This window comes from Lutjanus erythropterus, chromosome 3 (assembly GCF_056507025.1).
Source record: "Lutjanus erythropterus isolate fLutEry1 chromosome 3, fLutEry1.hap2, whole genome shotgun sequence".
Taxonomy (NCBI): domain Eukaryota; kingdom Metazoa; phylum Chordata; class Actinopteri; order Lutjaniformes; family Lutjanidae; genus Lutjanus; species Lutjanus erythropterus.
In genome coordinates, this window is record NC_139319.1 from 13,311,853 (window position 1) to 13,334,731 (window position 22,879).

The 22,879-nt window shown below is 39.5% G+C and overlaps 2 protein-coding genes across 3 annotated transcripts; one reads left to right on the plus strand and one right to left on the minus strand.

Moving 5' to 3' along the window:
- Positions 1-935: 935 nt before the first annotated feature.
- On the plus strand, positions 936-14,522 carry tmem192 (transmembrane protein 192). 2 transcript variants are annotated; one of them, XM_084715109.1, is made up of 6 exons: positions 936-1,069; positions 2,245-2,400; positions 2,728-2,989; positions 3,122-3,244; positions 11,411-11,516; positions 13,760-14,522. In XM_084715109.1, exons 1-6 carry the CDS (start codon positions 1,040-1,042, stop codon positions 13,872-13,874), a joined length of 792 nt encoding a protein of 263 aa, XP_084571235.1. In that variant the 5' UTR covers positions 936-1,039; the 3' UTR covers positions 13,875-14,522. The 2 variants fall into 2 exon arrangements, with proteins under 2 accessions (XP_084571235.1, XP_084571236.1); XM_084715110.1 differs by having other exon boundaries at positions 2,248-2,400.
- Positions 14,523-15,800: 1,278 nt separating this feature from the next.
- apela (apelin receptor early endogenous ligand) lies at positions 15,801-19,309 on the minus strand. The gene is made up of 3 exons (XM_084712683.1): positions 18,956-19,309; positions 16,752-16,841; positions 15,801-16,388 (listed from the first exon to the last, which is right to left on the minus strand). Exons 1-2 carry the CDS (start codon positions 19,029-19,031, stop codon positions 16,753-16,755), a joined length of 165 nt encoding a protein of 54 aa, XP_084568809.1. The 5' UTR covers positions 19,032-19,309; the 3' UTR covers positions 15,801-16,388; position 16,752.
- Between the last annotated feature and the right edge of the window lie 3,570 nt (positions 19,310-22,879).

Here is a 22,879-nt window from a genome sequence, read left to right on the forward strand (position 1 = left end):
TTTGTGGACAAAGCAAGACATTTGAGGATGTCATCATAGACTTTGGGAAACAGTGATCAACACTTTTTGTGATTTTTTATTTATTTATTTATTTATTTATTTATTTTAAGAACCAAACAGCTAATCAAGCAATCTAATCGAACCTGATTTGAAAGATTATGTCAAAGCATTTAATTTGAATTCTTAAAGAAAATGCTCTGTGAAAGCCAATGTAGGCAATACTTGATATAATTTAACTTAAAAAATGCAAATGCAAAGACAGAAAACAAAAATAAAAACAAAAAACATACACAAGACTGAAATACTATTAAGGAAAATCTAAAAGGAAATTTTAAAAAGAAAAAGAAAATTTGAAGGTACATTGCTTATTTTGTGACTTATATTCTATAATGCTATAGTTCTGTTGCATTGTTATTTTTCATTACTTTAAGAGGTTTGATATAAGAAAGAAGTTCATTGTGAACTAAACATAGAATTCACATCCATATATATTTGGATTTTTGTGTATATAAAATCTTCATCATCCTTGAAGAGTCATCCTTACAGTTGTCCATAAATTATGTCATTTTGAGAGACGGTGTAAAAGTTGAAGAATGTTTGGCTGAAGCCAGTCATGTACATACACTGCAAAAATAAATGATCCGTGGTTTCAGTATGATCACAAAATACACAATTATTATGTCATCTTTGTCTGCACAATCCATTCAATGAAGATTTGATTTAATCAGAGCTGGAATATTATATTAAAATTATATTATATTATATTATATTATATTATATTATATTATATTATATTATATTATATTATATATTATAACAAAATAAGTTAAAAAAGATACAATGTATTGTCATTATGATCAAATTGTCGGATGTATTGTGCCCGGAACCAAATTTAAAGAGGCACCGGCGCCATAAAGAAAGAGAAACCGGAAGTGTACCAATATTTACTTCCCCGCCTCTTTTTATAGCATGCTAAGCTAATGGTTGTTTGTTGTTGTTTTGTCGTGTCTTCTTTGAAAACGTCGGGCATTAAAACAAAATGGACTCAAAGGGACCTTCGCTTTATGCAGTACGTATTTGTCATTAACCGTTAACTGGTTGCCATGTCAACGGTTAGCTTGTTCGGTAAAGAGAAATAAATACTCTGTGACAGTTAGCCTGGGTTAGCTAGCTGTCAGTTGTCTTTACAGCTAGGTACGAAACAGCAGGATATACGAATGTATTTCTGTCGTGTAGCAACAATTATCTTTTACAAATAACAAGACAAGTCTAAAGACCCTCTATGAATATCGTTTATTTTTCTTTATATTTTTGTCATTGCTTGTGTTCATTCTTACTTGTCTGACCCTAATCCATATCACTTGAGTGTCTATTAACGATAGATACTTCTATATATTATGTATGAGTGTTCTTAGTGTGTAGACTCATCATACTACTGAATTATACTCGGTGTTTATGGGATGCGTTGTTGTGAGGTACTACTCTGAACCATTTCTCAGTTTTTCACTGTGTAAAATTAGTGATACATACTTACAAATTATGTAAACTCTATTACTGTAACTATGTCCTGTAATGTGCTGCCTGGATAATGCCCCTTTGCAAGCCCCTGGAGAGTTTTTAGGCACTTCTCCTCAACATTAGCCTATCAAATATTATCTATTGTTTATTATCTATCAAACAAGATGAGCTAAACATTAGCTCTTCACACCTCAACCACGTTGGAAAACCTTCATCTGTGGTCGGTTATCCCGTGGTTTCTCAGCTGTTTCCTGTTTTCAGTGTGAGTGTTGACATAAGATTATTGGAATCCAAGCACAGCAAACATTGATTTGTTTCACTTCTCTTTCTCTCTGAGAACACTTAATCACGTATGTTAACCTTTATCCATGAATTGACTAATGGTGGTTTGGGTCAGTTTTTGTCAGAGAGAAATGTGGTATTAGAATATCACTAGAAATAGGTAGGAATAGCCAGGATACAGTTTAAAATAAAAATAATATACAAACAGGATTGGGTCAAATTACCTTAAAATGTAGCCAGTAACAGAACACAAATTAATCGGTAGTTCTGGTAATAAATAGTGTAATCCATTGGATTATACTACTAAAATGTTATGTAACAATGGCTATCTTTAGAAAAAGTTTATTTATTCTAGATTACATTATCCAGATTACATGTAATCTGCACTAATCAACTCTGCATAAAAATCACAATTGGTGGAAACTTATATAAATTGCACCTCAGCAGCCAGGCACCTCAGTAGACATGTCACGTAGCCTGGATGAAGACTCTATGGTGGACGGACCTCTGATCTCTGCTGACGCCCTCCACTCTGCCATCAGGAGAGAGTTTCAGACTGTACCAACGCCCTGCCATGCTGGCCTGCTGTCGCTGCTGCATGTATGATATGCACAGACTTACACACACAGACACACACATTATGTTTACTGTGTATCAGCAGCAACATGACTTTGGAAACACTTGTGCGTATATGAAATCCAGCTAAAACAGAAAAAGCTTAATTTTGCCTGCTAAGGAAAATTGATTATTTGTGATTTGGAGTTTGCAGTTTGGTAGTGTGTATATAAACTGCTGAAAGCCCGATAAATATATAAACTGAATATATGATACCATTTCATCATCATTATTGTGTGATAATAGTCAGTATGTGCAGGTCATCTATCACATCCATCTCTCTCACTCCCAGTCCTCTCTTTTGTGTTTCAGGTTGTGTATGTGGTGTTGTCAGCATGTCTGGCAGTGCTGTGTGTGTTGAAAGTTGGCCAAGAGGAGGTGTGTGCAAGTATTTTGGGTAATGTGCCAGGTGACAGTGTCATCTTGTTTGGGAAGGTATGTTTATGGGTGCTGGTGGTGTTGTTCACGGGGTGTGTGCAGCACCACCACAGCCGGGCCAGAAGCAGAGGATACTTGAGATTCTACAGACAGATGCAGGGCCTGAAACATCTGCCGCTCACCGTGCACTCTGCAGGTACACACACATGCTGTCAGGGAGCTGCAGTATAAATATGTTTACTGCACATTGCAGAGGGCAGTTTTGTCCACAAGGTGTCAGTAGTGCTAAAGGAAGAACGTGTTTGTGCTTCTGTGTGCATGTGTGTAGGAAATGTCCTGCTGCTGGTCGTTCTGGCTGCTCAATTACAACTGAAGGTGTACATCTACACGCTGCTCAGCATCCTCGGGGTGGAGCTCCTGGTGGCGCTGCCATGTCTGCTGTATTACACAGGTAAACTCATCTCAGTTATGATATTTAACATAGAGTAAGATCATTTCACTCTGGGGTCGCAGATTGACTCTTTTGTTGGACAGCAGACCTTTATGTAGTTGACTGGGTTTGATATCATACTAAATATCAAGCTTTCAATGCACAAATGCACACACAGGCCCGCTCTCTCCCGTAAAAAAAAAAACCTTAACCCCGTGCCTTGAACCCACAAACCCACCTGACCGTTAACGTACCATCAATTTCCCCAGTTCCTCCCTTCTTTCTCTTGCAACAAAAGACTCACTTAATAAAATCTAAGCTGCAAAATAAAAATATAGAGGCAATATATACCTTAGAAAATTAAATAAAAAATTAAAATTAAATTAGTAAAAGAAATACATCTTTACAACATGAACAGTTTGGTTACAATCTGGATATCAGTGTCACTTTCTTTACTTTCAGTCCAGCTCAATTTTAATTGTCATCATATTATATAACATAATGCCATGATCACACTTTTGGACCTCACACTATGCAACTTTCTCTCCTGTAATCAGGAATAGTGACTTTTTTTTTTTTTTTTTTTTTTGCTTTGTACACCACATGGCTTCTCAGCAGCAGGGAGTCACATTAAACAAGATCTTTACCAGGAGGAATCCTGAACAAGTCTGTCTGGTTTTGTTCTTTGTCATGAAAACACATGTGACACATGTGTCAGAAATGACATTACGTTGTTAATATTGAAACATCAGTGTGCAGCATGTTACTGTTATAGTATTCTCAAAAGCAAGACCGATCTTCACAGCACTGCTGCAGATGGAGTTAGTTTGAACTACTTCAGAAACTTATATCCACTTCTTCTTTGCAACTTTTTTTTTGCTAACTTTTCTGGCTGCTGCTCCTGTGTTCTTTCGTCTTTCGATCTCGACTCCTGTCTTCACCCAGCCTTTGTCTGCTCTATCTTTTTTCCAGTCCTGGTGGTACGCACAGAAAAAAACCCTACACAGGCAGGTGCGCAGGATGGCATACCAAGCAGTCAGCCTGCAGTCTGCAATTTATATTTGTGTTCAAATTTCTTTCCTGCGGTAGATTCAAGACTTGAAACAAAGTGATCACAAGGAGAGGATGACTTTATGAGTTGGATGTATTGCATAAAAATAAGCCATGTGAGCTGTGACATTTACAAAACAGTAGAACTTCATGAACACAGTGTGCATGAAATGTAGATCAAATACAAATCATTGATTTCCAAATTAATGAATATTATTCTCTCAAAAATTGGAATTAAAAAACGTTTTTGAGGCCTGCTGGGAGTTCTCATTGGTCTGGTGTCCCACCAGGCCTGTACAGTCATAGAGGAAACACTGAACTTTCCCCCCATTAGTTCACATTTAATAGTTTGTAAGCTGAGTTTGTTTTCATTCCAGTGTTATAAGAACAATGCAGCGTCATTTATGCTAAACTACTGGCAGTAATATCAGTGGTGATATATGGAGACACACCCTGTAGATTACATGACACACACACACACACACTACCCCCACTCTCTATCTGAGCACATTCGCATCACAATACCTGCCCTGCCCTTTTCAGACTCGACAGCATGACAATCAACCATTCAGCCCTCTGTCCTCCCTCTGTCCCTCTCTCACTGCTGATCTGCTGATGTTTTTTTTTGCTGCTAATAAAAGCATCATGCAAACTTTGTTGGATGATACCCACACTTATCTATGTATATATATATATTTTTCTTTGCCTTATCAGGAACCAGTTGGTTAAATTTACAATTAAATCCCTCTGGCCCACTAAGTCAGTATCTTTGGTGAAATGGCCTTAAGCTGCAAAAACTTACCAGAGGAATTCAGTAACTTTGCAAAACAACAAAACGTACTGCCTGCATTATAACCCTTTAATTAGCTGGCTGTGAAAAAGTTTGAGAAAACAAAGAAGCTAAGTTTATGTTGGAAAGCAATGAAACTCATTTGCATCCTTTATGTGGATGGCTTTCCCAAGTTTTCCCAAGCATTTTTCACGATTTATCATCATTATTTGCAGCCTTAGAGGATATGTTCCTGACATGCTCTCTGCACAGGTGACATCTCATATTCAGGTTGTGGTTGTCAGCGGTGTCACCCAGTAGGTTCGGCCAAATTAGAAGTTATTGCTGTTTTCACAGATCGCTCCCTGATTTGACTCGGCTTAATGTCTTGTTTGTATCAATGTTTACTTTTTGTTAAATGTCACCTCTTGAACATTTTCACAGTCCACCACTTTGGTCCAAACTGAAATATCTTAACTATCAGATGAATTGCCATGAACTTTGCTGCACACATTCAAGCTGCCATCAGGATCATTTGTAATTGTATGAATTGCATTCCCATCAGCTTCAGCTGCAGCAAATGTCAGCAAGCTAACATGCTAAGCTAAGATGGTGAACATGATATAAACACTGTACCTACTAAACATCAGTGTATTGTAATTTCGAGAATATTAGCATGCTGACATTAACATTTAATTCAAAGCACTGCTTCATAGTGCTGCTGGCTTGGCTTTATTTTGGCAACTTTTTCAGGATAAGCACACACTCTGTAGCATCCCTAGATTCCTTACCACACACTGTTCTGAAAAATTAGTGGATATGCAAAACTATGCAAGTGGCTGGTAGATTTGTTTCACTCACCAGACAAAAAAAAGCATAATCAGTTGAGTGGCTGGTACAATTTGATCATTCACTAGCCATTTGGCTGGTGGACAAAAAAGTTGATTTTGGACCCTGGTCAAAGACTAACATTGTGATATAAGGCAGTTGTAATGAGAATTCTGGAAAAGGATTGTTTAATATAAAATAAAAATTATGACTTGTAGGTAAAATCATATGAAGAATTCTATGCGAAAAATTTCAGTTATGTATTTAATGTCTTAAGGAGTCTTTAATCTTTATTCTTAAGATTAAATTCTCATTTAGTGCTCTTTATCGGACCCCAGTAATTTTTGTGTACCAACCCAAATGTCTGTATGATCCTGTAGTAAGAAGTAAGTCATATGTTTGCTTATTTTAGACTTTATTTTATTACATTTATTACATAACAAATATTTCATAAAGTATGAAAACAAAAACTTATGTAAAATGATTTTAAATGATGCCCAAGGTGGATGCAGCTAATTATTTATTATTATTTTCCTTATACAGCTGTAGATTAATTTGAAAGTTATTCTTTACAACCAATTGAGGAATAATTTAGTCTATAAAATGTTATAAAACTGTGAAAAATGCTCATCACAGTTTCCCAGACCCCAGAATGACGTCTTCAGATTGCTTGTTTTGTCCAACGAACAGTCCAAAACCCAAAGACTCTTCATTTATTATCATAAATTACAAAGAAAATCTACTCACCAATTTTCTTTCCTTGCATTTCCTGACTCATTATTGCAGCTCTAATGCCCAGTCTATCACTAGTATTTCAGAAATCAGTCTGTAATAAATCTGCTTTAGTGTGTATTTTAAGTTTAATCAAATCTGTTAATTGTAATCTGTGATATGTTTTAAAAGGCCATGACATGTTAAAAGAGGATATTAGAGGATATCAGAGGATATTGATATTGAGGAATCTGTAATGAAAGGAAATCCATATTAAAGGTGTGTTTGGCAGCTGAAGGGCACAGATTCAGGCTCGAGATACCAGAGAGGCAAGGTGAGAAGATAAGAGGCATTAGGATTTAGCCTAGCCAAAGGGTAACCCTCGGCCCTACTCCACCCAAACACAGGGAGACTCACACACACACACACACACACACTCACACACACATTGTCCCGGTGTTTACAGTGAGGGTGATCCAGTGTGTGTGAGGGGGTGTATCTGTGTTCGCCCGCCACATTCCTGCTCAGATCAGTGCAGTCAGGCACGACACAAACCGAGCGACGCCTCGCAGTGCAAACCTTTTAGAGCACAAACACACACACACACACACACTCTCTGACTGATTCAGAGTCAAGGTGACGTCAGTGAATTCACCAGCAGAAAAGAAAAACTCTCTTTTGAGGAGACACTGAAGGAGAGATATAATGCCTGCAGCTATGGAGTCCATACAGGAAGGCCTCGTTCAACTTCTCTTTGAAGTGCATGCTCATTGTAAGTGCGTGTGTGTGTGTGTGTCTTTGAGGTTTGCTGTATTTTTCTGCCTCTCTCATTTTAACATGAATACACTCTCCTCTATAGACCTACATGCACATCAAAGCCAAGTCTTGGCCTTCAAAGGCTTAACTTAGAATACATCTTTCTCCACTACCTCCAGGGGCACAGGGTTAACACACACACAGTCACTGATGCAGATGCCTACAGTATACCCCTGTCACACACACACACACACACACACACACACACACACACACACACACACACACACACACACACACTCCATCTACTGTATGATACGGAAGATGTAAGCAAGGCAACTTTGTATCAATAACTCACATCACTTCATTGACTCACTCTGGTCCACCATGAAAGTTCTGCTAGTTGTTCCCTGCACTTACATATAAATAAATTGTTGAAATCACCTTTGGTTTTCAACTTTTAGTCACTGGTTGAGTTACTGCTTCTTGTTCATTCCTGATCCGTGATCACATCACTGCGAACTTAAAATAAATTGCAGACCTGTTTCTGATTGGTACATGGTGATGGAAATTTACATACACACACTTTTAACATATCTCATAACATCTCACAATCAGCACTTTTATTTTAAACACCATGACAGGATGTAAGTGCAGGTGTGATGTAGTTTGTGCGATGCCTCCTCACATTTTTTGTTTTTTATTACATAACAATTTAATAAAATGTATTTGTGTACCTCACAAACATCATTCCCACTTGTTTCTGTACTGTAGATGCGTGCTTCCGAGGACCCCCACAGTAGATGCACAGAAGACGATAATCCCAATTTGAGAGGATTTTTTCTTAAGGAATCCAGTCTTAGTATTTTTTTTAGGTTTTTAAGTCTTCATTGTCAATAAATGATCAAACTAGGATCACTTTGTAAATTACAATCAATCAAAATGTCCGAACCCCTTCTCTTCCCCTTTTCCCAACTTCCAAAAAGTGTGATAAAAGTTACAATATTTTATTTCCTTTTTTGTGCTGGGGACTCTTTACAACCCACACAAGGACCCCTGTTGGTGCCTGGACCAAGGTTACAAATTGCTTCACATAGCATGAAAAGATCACATAAAACAAAGCACTGAAACAAACAGAAAAAATAGCAATAAAAGTATTAAACAAACCACATGAAAACAACATAAAAAGGCAAAACCCAAAAAGAATAAAAAATTGGAATCAGTTTGACTCGTATAGTGATAAAAGTACTTATTAACAGTCAAGTGTGTACGATTTTGGGGGATTTATTGTCAGAATATGGCAGAAATTGAATATAATATTCATAAATATGTTTTCATTTGTGTCTAATAGACTGAAAATAAGAAATGTTGTGTTTTCGTTACTTTAGAATGAACTGTTTATATCCTCTTCATCGGAGGCTGCCATGTTGCACCACCATGTTTCTACAGGTGCCCAGAACGGACAAACGCTGGCTCTAGAACCAGCCTTTCACATTTTTCGTGAGTTTTGCGACCACAGTATGGTGATGAGAGGCATATGTGAGCGGTGTAAGCTCTCTGCGAGATGCCACTAAATCTTACGCACTGGTCCTTTAAACTTAGATTTAACAGAATTAAATTATCAGCAAGCCTTCCTTCATCCACGTCACTCTATCAGACCTCTTATAAATCTGCTCTAAACAGGAATACTTAAGATTTTCACCATTATTAAAACTGGTTTGCATCATTTTTTTTTCTTAGTGTCCTTATAATTTATACTGTGGTGTAAATTTTTCAATTTTATTTTCTTTATTCAGTCACTTTGTGAGTGCGGTTTGAGTGTGCGCTATATTTAGAATATTTTCACTGCTTTACCTTGCCATCAGATGGCCTTCTCTGATTTCACCCATAGAGCTTGGTTGGTTTGAAGGGAGATATAGCAGTTGTTTCCTGATAGAAGTGGCCGTCTGGCACCAAGGTAAAGTGGTGAAATATTCTAAATACAGCATACTCTGAAAGTCATATTGATTTTTTTGGTGGGTAGGCCCGTTTTAGGTGGCTAAATCTATTTTTCTGCTGATCCTTTCCACAGCAGTTCATTGCTTAGCTTCTGTGCTGGTGCCCCTCTTTAGCTGGATTATGGATAAGTAAGACTACAAGACTGTAGACCTCAGACAGCCACACTTCAAATGATTTTAATGATCTCTTTAACCAGTCCATGCCAACAACTAGAGTAGTTCATCCTATGTAATTCACAGTTTGAAAATTAAGTACTCAAATTAATGCCAGTCCGATGTTATATTACATTTACAAGCTATATTCATAATACAAAAACTCTAGAATTGTAACTGTGATCCACACTCACACTTTTGAAGTGAGAACTAAACTGTTTGTTCATTACATAACCAAAAATGTGGTCTTTTTTATCACGATGCTGCAGAACTGTGACACAGTTTCATGTGCAGGATGTATTTTTCAGTAGACCCTAGGCGTGCATACTCCTTTGAACTCTTTTCATGTTTTGTGTGGCAACTTAAAGGTGATCTTTTCCTTTGTCTTGTGTTATTCGGTTTAGTCTCCGTGCCTGCTGCGATCCATTTCCCTCCAGTTCTTTGACTTTGATTCGGGCAGTGCATAAGTTGTGATCACTATATGTGGTCCAGTTAGCTGTTAGCACCTCTGCACTGTCACTGTTATCACCTGGAAATGTGCACTTCTTAACGGGTGATTGAAGCCTCTCAGATCTGAGTAGACCAGGTCTGAGCACTGTCTGTCCAGCCGTGAGTCTCTAACAGGGACGCGTGAAATGTGTCACCTTATACTGCTCCATCCATCCATGCATCCATCTATCCGTCCATCCATTCTGGTGTCTCTATCTGATTTCTGCCCCCTGCTGTAATACACACACATGAAGGACTTCCTGGACATTTTGACTCATCCTGATTCTTTTCTGAATGTACATTAATTCACCGTATTTGCAGGTTTGCTACAGCACTCAGGTCATTGAATGCATCTTAACTGGTTGTTTTCATGTAATTATAGTTGAGGTCAGGGTAAATAAAACCTGGTTAACAGAAGCTGACATTGCTCATCAGTACTATATTTAATTAGTCAGTCTTAGAAACCAGTACCACAGAGGAAACAATAGTTGACACATCTTTATTTATATATATTTTTTTGTTTGTTTTGCTTGTTTTTCATTCATCAGCAAACCCTGGGAGAATATTTTACCTGGTTGTTGGTATTTGGTTAAATATTTGACAGCAGTTTGACATTCTGTCTTGTCGTTTCTGAAACAAACACTCAGCAAACACAGACTCCTTATTGCTTTTTGTCCTTTTACCGCCTTCTGTTCTTCTCTTCATTTGTCTTTCTGGAATGTCTCCTTCTCTCTCTCACATACCTGCTTACCGTTGCTGTATTTACACACACACACACACACAAATGCTCACACACAGATTTAGGGCCTCATTATGCAGGAATGTGCAGTATTTCTTTAGATTGTGTGTGAGTGTGGATGCTGAGATGCTGGACTGTAGCAAAGTAAAGATAGCGCTCTTTAGAACCTCCCTGACAATTTCCTCTGGCTAATGACGCTCTAGTCTTATCAATACTCAGCCAGCTCCTCCCTTTGCCCTTCCTCACACACTTGCCTTGCAAACCCCCCCAACATACACACACACCTTGGCCTTATCTTAATTCAAACAGCACCAACATCTCCTATATTTTTGCCCTGGGTCCTTTTCCAGCCACTGCATCCTCCACAGCCACACCTCGCTGCTAACCCCGCCTCTTGTGTAAAGGTGTATGTTTAGGGTGTGAGAATTAGAGGTTTGAGTGCAGGATATGGCAGCCCATAAGGCCTAAGTGCAGGATATAACAGCCTGTGTGTGTTTAGGCGAGGGAGAGGGATGGAAAACAATAAAAAAACAAATGTGTGCTGTTTCTCACCTGAGTGATTCATGTGTGCAGGACGGCTCTCACTGCCCGGTGATGTCTGTCTGTGTCTTTATGTGCAACCGACCAAATAAAACACTGATTTGACGATGTTAATAGAAAAGTAACGGAAGACTTTTTTTTGTTTGTGGTTTTAGTGAAGGTGATGAAGTTCAACAGGGAGCGAGCTGCACCAGACGTCAGCCAAGAAGAACATTCATACAACTTTAGTATCACCAGCCTGCCGACTGAGACTGGCTTCAGGTACGCAGATTTCACTCACTCACACATGCACCATTTTACATGAAAGTCCTAGAAAATATAGGTCTTGCTTTCATGTTTGAATAAGCCTTGGAGTTGCCAATTGACACTGTAGTTGCAATATTTTTTCTGCAGCACGGCTCCAGTCTGAATTAACATAAAGGCTTCAGAAGCACAACATTAAAGGGTAGCTTATTTTTTTAATTTGGACCTTATTTTCCCATGTCTTCAAACTGACAAAGTGTCTGACAGTATTATCGAAAGGATCACTACAGAGGTGGAAGTTTTTTAAAGCAAAAGATTCATTTTGGTTAATTAGAAACAGCCGTTTTTGACTCCCTTTACAGAAACAACAACATTTTTATCGCACACTTGAAAACACACTTAATTCAAACCTGACAAAAATGAAACTCACCAAAAACGTCTTGGATCCTCTTTCCACTCCTTCAACAATCACCGACTATAGTTTGCTCAAAATAAACCGTTAATTCACCATTTTAGATGCAAAATCACCAGGTGGATGCTACACATTGGTGGTGGTTGAGGCAAATTTCCCCACAACACCGTGAAGCGCTTTGAGTATATATGATAAAGCGCTTCATAAATACAATCAATCATCCATCATGTTTTTAATGAGATTTTATTGTTTCTTAAGTTTGAATGAAGATCACAATTACAATGTTAAAATGACAGTTTTGCAAAGGGAGTCTGGTGTGTTTGGCGAGAGTGTAAAAACTGCTGCGTGTGGCTCAACAAAAACATCTGTCTCTGTGGTGATCCTGTCCAATAACTCTCTGAGCCTGTCAGTGGCTAAAACAAGCACTTTAATTGGACGTACTTTGATGTTGCGCAGTTGTTCGGAGGCATTATGTTGCAGCTTTGTTTCACTCCTTCCAGCTGCAGTGGTCTCCCCCAATACTGTCCCCACTAGTCAATCAGAGACAAAAACATGGGAAAATAGGGTCCAGGCTGATAAATGTCATTCTTGGTCCAAGTTTTTTATGGTAAAGTAATAATTTTGCCATTTTATTATCATCTCTTATGCCAAAGATAATAAAAACAGTTTGATAAATGCTGAAATACTTTGAATGGGCCAATTATAAGTTGTCATCCTCATGTTAGATACATCTCAAATGTGTCTTCATTCATTTTTCTCCACAAAGGGGATAAAAATCCTCAGAAAATCACAACAACTATTAGATTACCTCTCTTATTTCTTAACTTTTTCAGCTTTCATCTATGCCAACTGCCGCAGTGTGAATATCTAGCAAAATTTTTTATATGAAGCAACATATGAGTAAGTAGGAAGAAGTTCAAACCCAACATTTTGGGTTATTTACTCATTGTTGCTCTTAAACTGCAAAGTAAGTGTTAAAATCCACTTGTGAGAAATTTGAGACAACTTTTCTCTTTTATATTATTATTTTCCAACTCACTGCAGTCCCTGACTGTACTATTGTGCTCTGTTTCATGTACCATTTCATGTGCACTCATCGTTGTAATGAGAGTTTTATGCCCTGCAACCTCACTATAATACCCCTGGCTATGTAATTGTTGACAGACTGCTCTTGCTGACACAGTCTGGTCGCATCCTTCACTGACATTCTCCGTCACCCCGAGGAAGAGTTGCTCCTCTGTTTTTTTCTTACATATGGCACTAATGCACAAGCATCACAGTCATAAAATGTGTCCTGTTGACCACAATTTCCGATCGTATTTTCTGATGTCTTTCCCGTAGATTAAAATGCAGATGTCACTTTAATGACTGTTCCTATTTAAGCACTAGCCAGTTGAGCGGTCCTTGTGACTGAAGCTGCTGTCATCCGTGCCCCAACTGTGACCCCACCTTCAAAGCCACTTAGATCTTTTCCTCTTGCCATCTTGATAGAAAATCAGAATCAACTGGGCCTCATCTTCAACATTTTTTATAAATGTCACAGATCAGGATCGGATGTTAATTGCGTAATTGTACCATATGTAGAAGCACGATCATTGTTTATGATTCTCCATTCATTTATTCAGGTTTTTCCACTTTGTTACCCATCTGTATATGTAATAAAGAGCTGAAGAGAGAGTTTATATGCAAAAAAAACCCATCACTTAAACTTTCAGGCCTGGCCACATTCTATATTGTTACTGTTAGACAAATTTCTGTGAAAGCCCAAAATTAACAACAATGCCGTTGTTGTTGCTACCCTTGAATCCAGCAATGTTACGGATTCTATATGTGCTATTTTGTGTCACAGAGAGGGCTCCAGTCTGGAGGAGGTGGTGGAGAAGCAGGCCGACCTGATCGAGTACCTGAAACAGCACAACACCTTACTGAGCAAGAGACTGCTCAACCTCACTGCTCAGCACTGACCACCGTCCGGCCTCCTCCTCCTTCTCCTCCCTGTGAACCAGACACACTCCACTCTTTTAACACAAAGGAGAAGAGGATCTGTGGCTTTGAAAGAGAGAACCGAAACTAGAAGAAACACTGGATAAAAAGACTAAAAATAAGAAGGCACCTGTGCGCACAGACTTAAGACGGGAGGGTTCATCCTCACCTGAGATGGACAGATAACGCAGGAGGAGGTGAGCTGTAAGTGGAGGACAGTTAAAGAAGCCAAGTGGGAGAAGGAGGAGGAGGAGGAGGAGGAGGAGGAGGAGGAGGAGGAGAGGAGTCATGGGTCACAGATCAGAGGTGAGGGGTTTTTATCACTGTCTTACGACCCCCAGTGACCCATGTGTGCTGCCGCTTGTGTTACTGTGAGAGAAACAGAAGAGGCAAAATTGTTTTAGAGATCATCTGCACTAAAGGAGGAGGAACTGGAAAGAGCAGGAGGTACGGGAGGGAGGAGAGATTATCCCTTATCAGAGTCAAACAAATGAAAGAGATCAAGTAACGCTGTTAAATGTCTGTAAGTGTTTTTTTATGTTTGAATGTGTGTGTTTGGTAGCAGTTTTTTTATTTGTTCTATCAGGTTTGTGTATTTGTGATCTGATTCCAATAAATCTTTAATATTCTGTTGTTTTTGTGCATTTAATTCATGTTTAAACCTTTTCAGAATGAGAGGTGACTTCAGCGAAAACTCAGGTAAGTGACTGCAGTTTTGTGTTTATTTTGTATAATGCGCTGAGAGAGCTCCCAAACAATAGAAACACTTTAGTGTCAACAGTGGCGGGTGTGAACATCTTTTACCGCCTTTCTGCCTTTTCTGTGTTAAATTTCTGCAGTCACGGGAATCTACGTTAACGAAATATCGAGGTCGTCATTTGAGCCCTTAGTGTTTGCTCCCCATTGTGATTTCTTTATGTCGTGGCGCCCGTAACTCCACAGGGAGCGCCGCATTTACGACTCCTTTCCCATGTGGCTTCTACTGGGAGCTCTGAGGAGTCATCTGGAGGACTGCAGGTAGCAGGACCCCTGTTTGATCTTTGGCCTCTAGGTTACAAAGATGTTTTTACTCTGTTCCTACTAAAAGTATCCAAAATTAAAATGTCTGGCTTAAAGGGATAGTTTGTATTTTTTGACCTGTTGTCGTATGAGGTAATCAGTGTATTATCTACAGTAGATGAGTGCTGGCACCAACGCCCCCACTAGATTGAAGAAGAGAGGAGTACAGGTGGTGGAAGCTAAGCAATGTGCTGCTGTGGAGGACAGGGTCAGATGCAAAATATATTTTAGCCACCTAAAAATGCCCATCTAAAAAAAATCAGTATCATTCTAATCAGTCAGTCAACTATCCGTTTAAGTGTATGCCATATTTAGAATATTTTGATGGCTTTACCTTACTGTCAGACAGCCTTTTCTGACAGGAAACTGCCTTTAAATAAGCCAAATATCACTCTATTCAAAGCAACCAAACTCTATTTACAAAAACAGTCATTTTACTATGCAGAACACTGGAGTTATTTGTCTGTGGCTGTTTCAATCTGTTACTTTGTTTGTGTTATTGTGTGACTTAAGCGAATCCAAACTAAACCTTTAAAACACTGAAGTCACACAATAATGCAAATAAAGTAACTGATTGAGGCAGCAGTTGCCCTGCAACTCTGGTGCACCTGCTACGTAAAATCACTGTTTTTTACAATGGAGTTTGGTGACTTGGGAGAGAGCAATATTTGGCTTACGTAACGTGGTTTCCTGATGGAAAACGCTTTCTGATAGCAAGGTGAAGCAGTGAAAATGTTATAAATATAGTCATCCACTTCAGATAATACACTGCCTATGACAAAGTACCAAACTTATAAAAAAAAAATCCCCAATATCGCTTTAAAACCTGGATTTACAATAACCAGCAATTATTTTCAAAGTTTCCACATTTATTTGGACAGAAACTCATGAAGTAAAAACAAAACATTACATTGATACATTTTTTTTTAATTAAAAAGTTATAAATGTAATTCAATAAACATTAGAAGTGCATACATGCATTATAAACACTGTGTAGGAACAATATGTGGATGCTGTTCATCATAGCTGCAGTCACTACGATGTTTCCAGCTCTTTGGTCCGTTGCGTCGAGCGTCGAACATGCTTGATGACAGTTGTTGGTGTCGCTCCTTTCCCTTGGTTCTTGGCTTTCAAGGATGAAGAGGGAAGGTGCTTGCAACTGGGCCGACTCAGATCTGTGGCCACCACCAGCATGCCAAAACATTTCATGATTTATATTTTGCTTGAGCTTGATTTTGATCAGTTTCTTGTGGCTCTTTTGTAGCTACACATATGGCACATAACAGTCTTTGGATGGCTTTTTCACGGTGTCCCACAGTTTTTCCCCACTTCACAGTCTCTGTCTTGGTGCTGGGACTCATCCCTGGTGTTTGAGCCACACGCTGCAGTTGCTTCATATTTCTCTTCTTAGGTCACCTTCATTCTTGTGCTTCAACCTGTAACAGGAAAACACAGTTTAGTGGCCTGCCAAATGGAGATCAGGGTAAGACAAAAACAACTTTAAGTAGCTGTGCGTGTACAAACCAAATTAAAACCTGAACCCCCCCTCTGTCTTTACCCAAACACTCCTCGTGGCACTTAAGCCTTCCTCTTCATCGTTAGTGAGATTTATGTCTCCCGCTGCACTCCTGCCTGTTCTGCGTGAATACACACCCCTGCCACTAATCACACACACCTTCTTAACTGCCACCTGCCGGCTCTTTAACCTGATTTTTCTTCCATGCATCACGCAGCTCGGCTTATAACCTCTTTTACACAGAAACACACAGAAACACATGTATGAGTGCACATGTCCTTACCTTAGGGGAAGGGTACTCTAGAGTGGAGAGGCAGGCACCGTCTGTGTGGGCATAGGTGTCTGTGGTATTTTCTCCTCAGGTTCAGGAAATCTGAAACAAAAGACAGAGATATTTTAATTTTAATGTGCAGAATAAAGCCATTGGATAAGCTAATAGTGTAAAGTTAGACTGCCTGCATGATTGAACTGCTTATCGAATGTAGTTGTAGGTGTAAAAAGCAAGATTTATGTCTGCAGGTGGAGCCCTGCGTATCATCTGACAGGCCTAAGTAATCCCAAATGGAGGAGATTAAACTAAACCTCAGCTTTTTAGCACCAAAAGAGATAAAACAACATCTGTTATTGCTTTAAAAAAAATCATAATTTCTAGCCAACTGTCTTGACTAATGTTTGAGTTTTTAATCAAACTTTTAAGTTTGGAAATAAGCTAAAAAGAAGAGTTGGGATGATTAACTGACCAGTAGTCTTTTGATAAGATAATTCTCTGTTTTCCTTTAGATAAACTTGAATCTGTTAAGTTTTAAAAATTAGCTAACCCAGGTGCACTATGACTAACACTATGAGTTTTCTTAGGTATTTTCCATGTAAGTATCATTTTGAATCTAACAAAGCCTAATTATGGCCTAACTTGTCCTCTGTTGACCATGGAAAAGTCAGCTTTCATGGCTTTAATTGTTTGGACCTATTTTCCACCAACAGGGCGACCCCCTTCTAATAAACTGGGACACAGAGACCTAACACATGATTATTTTTAAACGTCCCTAATAAATCCACTTTGACTCCCGCGGTTCACAGGCTGCCAGCCAAGCCCAGGAAGAGATAAAATGCCAGATGACTTTATGACTCCCCTCTTCCTCCCCCCCTCTGAAAGAAACTGCTCCCCACGCCTGAAGGTAGGTTTCTTTACACTTGGCACCGCTACTCCATGTCATGTTAATAAAGCTCGGGTATTTGCATGGCGTTTTAACACCGTGATTAACAAAAGCGCGCCGGAGTGCCTTCCAGCCGGGGACAATGGAGCTCACTGGGGTCGCTGTGCGATCCCCGGCGGCGGCGTTCCCCTCCCTCACTCCCTCGCTCTTCCCACCCTCCTTCATCCTCCCCTCTCCATCATCACATGAGCCTAATCACGACCTCGAGCCTCTGTTGTGTTTAACAACCGCTGTGTGTCTCCGCCGCAAGGCCGAGAAGCGGATAACCGCAAACCCAGAAGAAGCACCTGCTGTAAAGACCTGCATGATATCAACTTTTCATCTTAGCAAAATTTATATAACGATTGCTGTCAAAGTTATTGTAAAAATGGGTCACAAAGACGAATATTTAAATTAAACGCTATAATTCAACGCCCAAATATACTGTAAGATAGTTATGCTAATGCTGCATTCAGACCGTGTTGGGAAAATTGGGGAGAAACAGTGAAAACTTTTGTTAATGGCATTATTCAAAGGTAATTAGCCCAATTTCTGCTCGCTATCTCACACTAGATACATTTAAATTAAGACTAAATGATCAGTTCAATCATCTTCTTGCACATTTGTAGCGGTTTTTGGGATGGAGATGTACAAAAAATTAATTGTTAGTTTGTCCCGCAAATAAATGTTTTATTTCATTTTAATGTAACCGCAATGAGGTTCGCCTTGCAGGTCTTTTGCCACCATTTTTTTACCATTTTTACTAGGCCGTTCGGGATTTTGTTCTACTGCTGTTTCCGTAATTACGGACTATACGGCGACACGTGAATGTGCCATATATTGTAGCGTAGAGCTACATTAGCTTCAGGTATCTCGGCATGACAGCTTTTTATTGCAGCCGAAAAACTTTACTAACTCATATATTTTTTTGAATACATATTTAATTTTATTTAGGTTTGTAGTCAGTTTAATTTACAATATGTTTAAGCTAGGTCTCTTTCTCTAGGTGAGAATTTTAAGATAGCTAGAAGTAGAAGTAATGTTGCTATGGTCACCTGCCATTTAACGTACGTTGCGCAGTGATATAGAACGTTTTTTTTAAACTATTGGCCGGGACTACGTTTTAAGGTGTCTATCAAAGCTAATTTATTTATTAAAGTCGTTGTCCTCTCATGCTACACATATATGTTACATATATACAGATATTTTTTTGTTTTAAATTTAAAAGCGTAAAATTAAACCGTCCTGGTCGACTTTAACGGACACCTGTCGGGAGAAGTTTTGGGATGCTTACCTGGTCTGGCGGAGGAGACTGGTGCTACAACAGCTACAAGCAGCAAGAGCAGGTAGAGCAGGTTGAAGATCCTCATGGCTGGGCAGCAGTTCGCCTCTGAAGAGCTTATTAGTTAATTTTCCAAAAATGATGGAGAGTCCTTGTGGCTCTGATGATGCTCAGTGTGGTTCAGATGTCTCTCCTTCTCCGTTTCAGTCCAGAAGACACCACGGCAGAGTCCAGCACACTGAAGTATCTCTGGTCTCAGGATAATCGGTATGTCCCTGAGGAATGTGTGTGTCCAAAGTGTTTGTGTGTCCAGTGAGAGTGTGATTGTCTCTGTGTCTGAGAGCAAAGTGACAAAGGTGCTTTTCCCCCCACCTCCTTTATACAGGCTTTTAGAGGCGGGGGGGGGGGGGGGAGTATGAAGGGGGGTGTAGCTCCCAGAGCAGCCCCCACCTCAACCCCTGACACACACACTCTCACACACACACACACACACACACACGCACACACTTAAGCATTGCACATATTGACCCCACATGTAGAGGGTAATTCAAGTGACAGGAAGCCCCCTCCCTACCTTCTAACTGCCCCTTTAACACACACTATGTGCTGCATGTTGTGTATGCATGGATGTTTGTGTGTATGTGTGTGTGTGTGTGTGCGCGCACAACTATGTGAGTGATTGAAATATTAAAAGAGAGCAGAGGAAGCAGGCCATGTTGATTTATCACTTCTAACATTAGAGCAAAAATTTAAGAAGCTGTAGCAGGTTCCAGAGCCAGATTCCCCCCTCCTCCCTCAGATGTCCCCCTACCCCCGCAGCACTGAGAAGGACACCCACATCTGGGGCTTTTGGGTGGTGGTGGTGGTGGGGGGGGTGTTTACGCCAAGCATTTCAGGGCTGGGGTCCTGACTGAATGAAATCCAGTGATGCACTGGACTAACAATACTCTGACGCTGACTGTCTGTCTGGGATGCCGTCTACTGTCTGTCTGTCTGCACAAGTGTCTCTCTGTGTGAGGAGGGCATGTAGTTACATGGATAAAACTGTATTTTTTCTGCATTTTTCTAAAATACGATCCTTAATGCAGCTGTTTTATTTGAGAATTTTGTTTTTAAGGTACCATCTATAAAATCTAACTTTCCAGCTTTCCAAAACGAGCACTTAATCCTTAAAAAGACTGCAACAATTAGTCGATTAACCGATTACTGGATCAAAAGAAAATTAACTGCCTACTATTTTGGTAATCTATCAATTGCTTCAGTTTTTTTTTTCAAGCAAAAAACGTCAAACATTTGCTTTTTCTGGCTTCTCAAATGTAAGGATTTGCTGCTTTACTTTGTCATTTCACTCGTGATGACATGACTAAATGAAGAGTTTTGGACTGTTTGTTAGACAAATTGTGATATGCATTTTCCACAGATTTTTGACTTTTTAAAAAAATTAAGCAATTAAAAAAATGTTAGTTGCAGCCCTCAGTCAGTTAGTTTATTTCACTTTGTTAGCATGTTTTCATTAGCATCGTCTGTCACACCCCAAAATGTTTTTTTGCAATAATCTAAATATGTCTGTAGCGCTCAGTATCAAAAACTGTTGAGTACTGAATGGGAATCGAATACTTGATCAGATTCATCATTTTAAGAATATATTCTTTAATCACATATCAATTTGTGTGCGAGTATAACGGTTAGGCGTAGAATCTTAGTCCTTTTTTTCTGCCAAAGTGCCAAACCATTCAACAATGTCAGTCATATCACATCTATACAGGGTTAGTACACAGTTAGTAAACATTGCATTGGTATTGTATCAGTACTCAGTATCAGTCAATACACAGAGTTCAGGTATCAGAATAGTATCATCTGTTTTCTAAACAGGTAAACTGGTATTAAACGTCTTGTCAGATTTATAACCTTGTTTACTTATTCCTTGATCAGGTAGTTTCTGATTTGTGCTGAAATTTTGTCAGTTTTAGACTTTTATGTTCTATCTTAAGTTGGTGCGCTTGTGGGGTTTTGCAGAAAACATGTTTCATAAAGTAAGTTTCAAATCTTTATTCCTGCCAAAGCTCTGCTGTTGTATCTGCACAAGTATCAGAATATTCAAACAGTACTCAGGCAGCCCTGCCTCTCCTGCAGGTTGTCAGTTGGTGGTACACGAGGGGATTTTCTTGCAGCAGGTAACCCAGTTCTCTTGGCATTAGCCCTGTGGTTGCCGGTGGCTTTTGCAAAGTGTTGGGACTCATTAGCGTGTCTGCTTACGGCCGTCTCTGTGGACTGAGACTCTCCATTCAGCACCCAGCTAATGAATTAACACATTAAGATGAAATGTCAGCCATTACATGTGAATGAGGATTAGAGAAGCAGCAGGACACTAATGGACCGGGGGGCTCAAAATAGTCACAGAGACTTTGAACAAGCATCTGGACTGTCAGCTCTCTTTAGCCCTCAAAATTAGACAAAAGAATCCAGAGTCTCCCTGTTTGTGTGGCTTTCTTGTGCTGGTATGTGTGTCAGTGTGATAACGTCTTTAGAAATTTTGCCTTTATTGCTTTATGCTGTTTGCAAAAATGTTGCGTGAAATGACAGAGATTCCTCATGCATTTGGCCAACGTACAAGCACATAAACCCCGAGTACACACACACATTCATCCTGCAGCAAACACTCAGCTGAGGTATGTAGTTTGTTTCTGTGGCAAGCTGCACTTTGCATATCAGCTGCCATTGTCTTTTAAAAAACTTTTATTTTCCCTATTTGAATATGCTAATTTTGTCTCAATTGTCATTCAGAGCCACCTGGTATCCACTGCATCCAACTGCTGCCAAACCTCAGTTTCTCTGTGTCTCTCTCTGTTTCTGTCTCTGTTTCTGCTCTTCAAATCAGAAAACAAGTGAATCGTACCAAATTCTTCCCACCAGGTTTTCTGTGTGACTGAGTCGAGCATGTTGTAATATTTGCTCTTCCTGGGGATTATACGTCTTTACAGGGATTACCCAGCCTGCTCAAACACTCCCCTACGAGACACTCACACACACACACACACACACACACACAGAGGGCAACCTCCTATTAAACTGCCTCAGTACCTTGGCAGGGCTGCCCTGAGGTAAACCTCGCTCCAGGGTTAAAGGTTGTTCTTTGCTGTGTGATAATTGGTGTTTGGTACTGAACCTCAGTTCTTTTTTGGCACCTAACAAATGTTTCCCCCTAATTGTTTACCCCATAAAATAATTTTAAAAAGCCCTTTGTAATTCAAGGTGACGTCTTCAGTTGTCATGTTTTGTCACATCAAGTGGTCATGGCCTAAAAAGTTTCAGTGATGATATAAAACAGAGAGAAGCAGCAAAATCTTCACATTGGAGAAGCTGGAACTAGAGGATGTTTGCTGTTTTTGCTTCTTAAATGTTAAAGGTTAAAGGGACAGTGTGGCTTATTTATAGTTGGGTATCATCTCAGGTAGGTACTCATGGATAGTCAGTGTATTGCCTAAGGCAGGTGGTGGTCGACATGCCCCCAGTTTGGAGAAGCAGAGAGGAGTACCAGCGCAGAAGCTCAGCAATGTGCTGTTGTGGACAGGTCCACCTAAGAAAATGAACATCATTTGAAGTGTACATTATATCTAGAATATTTTCACCACTTTACCAGCCTTCTCCAAGGCAAATACTGCACTTTCCAAAACCAAAAGACAGTAATTTTGCCTTGCACAACAGAAGAGTTTCAGGTCCCAGGCATAACCCAGGTTCGTTTGGGTTATTATGTGTCTTCAGTAAATCTGAAGTAACCTTTTAAAACACCTGTTCTTCAAGGTAAAACGACCTATTTTGCCAAAAGAGTCTTTTTGCCTTGGAGTGTCTGACAGCAAAGTAAAGTGGTAAGAATATTATAAATATGGTGTGCACTTAAACTGATTCAGATTTTTTTAGGCAGCTGAAATATATTTT

What these genes read in the sequence shown, in the direction of transcription:
- tmem192 (XM_084715109.1), top strand. Translation starts at nt 1,040, where the DNA reads ATGGACTCAAAGGGACCTTCGCTTTATGCA. An exon ending in GCTCACCGTGCACTCTGCAG is followed by an intron (nt 2,990 to 3,121) that starts GTACACACACAT and finishes GCATGTGTGTAG; the next exon opens with GAAATGTCCTGCTGCTGGTC. An exon ending in ATGTCTGCTGTATTACACAG is followed by an intron (nt 3,245 to 11,410) that starts GTAAACTCATCT and finishes TTGTGGTTTTAG; the next exon opens with TGAAGGTGATGAAGTTCAAC.
- apela (XM_084712683.1), bottom strand. Translation starts at nt 19,031, where the DNA reads ATGAGGATCTTCAACCTGCTCTACCTGCTCTTGCTGCTTGTAGCTGTT. An exon ending in AGTCTCCTCCGCCAGACCAG is followed by an intron (nt 16,842 to 18,955) that starts GTAAGCATCCCA and finishes CTTTTGTTTCAG; the next exon opens with ATTTCCTGAACCTGAGGAGA.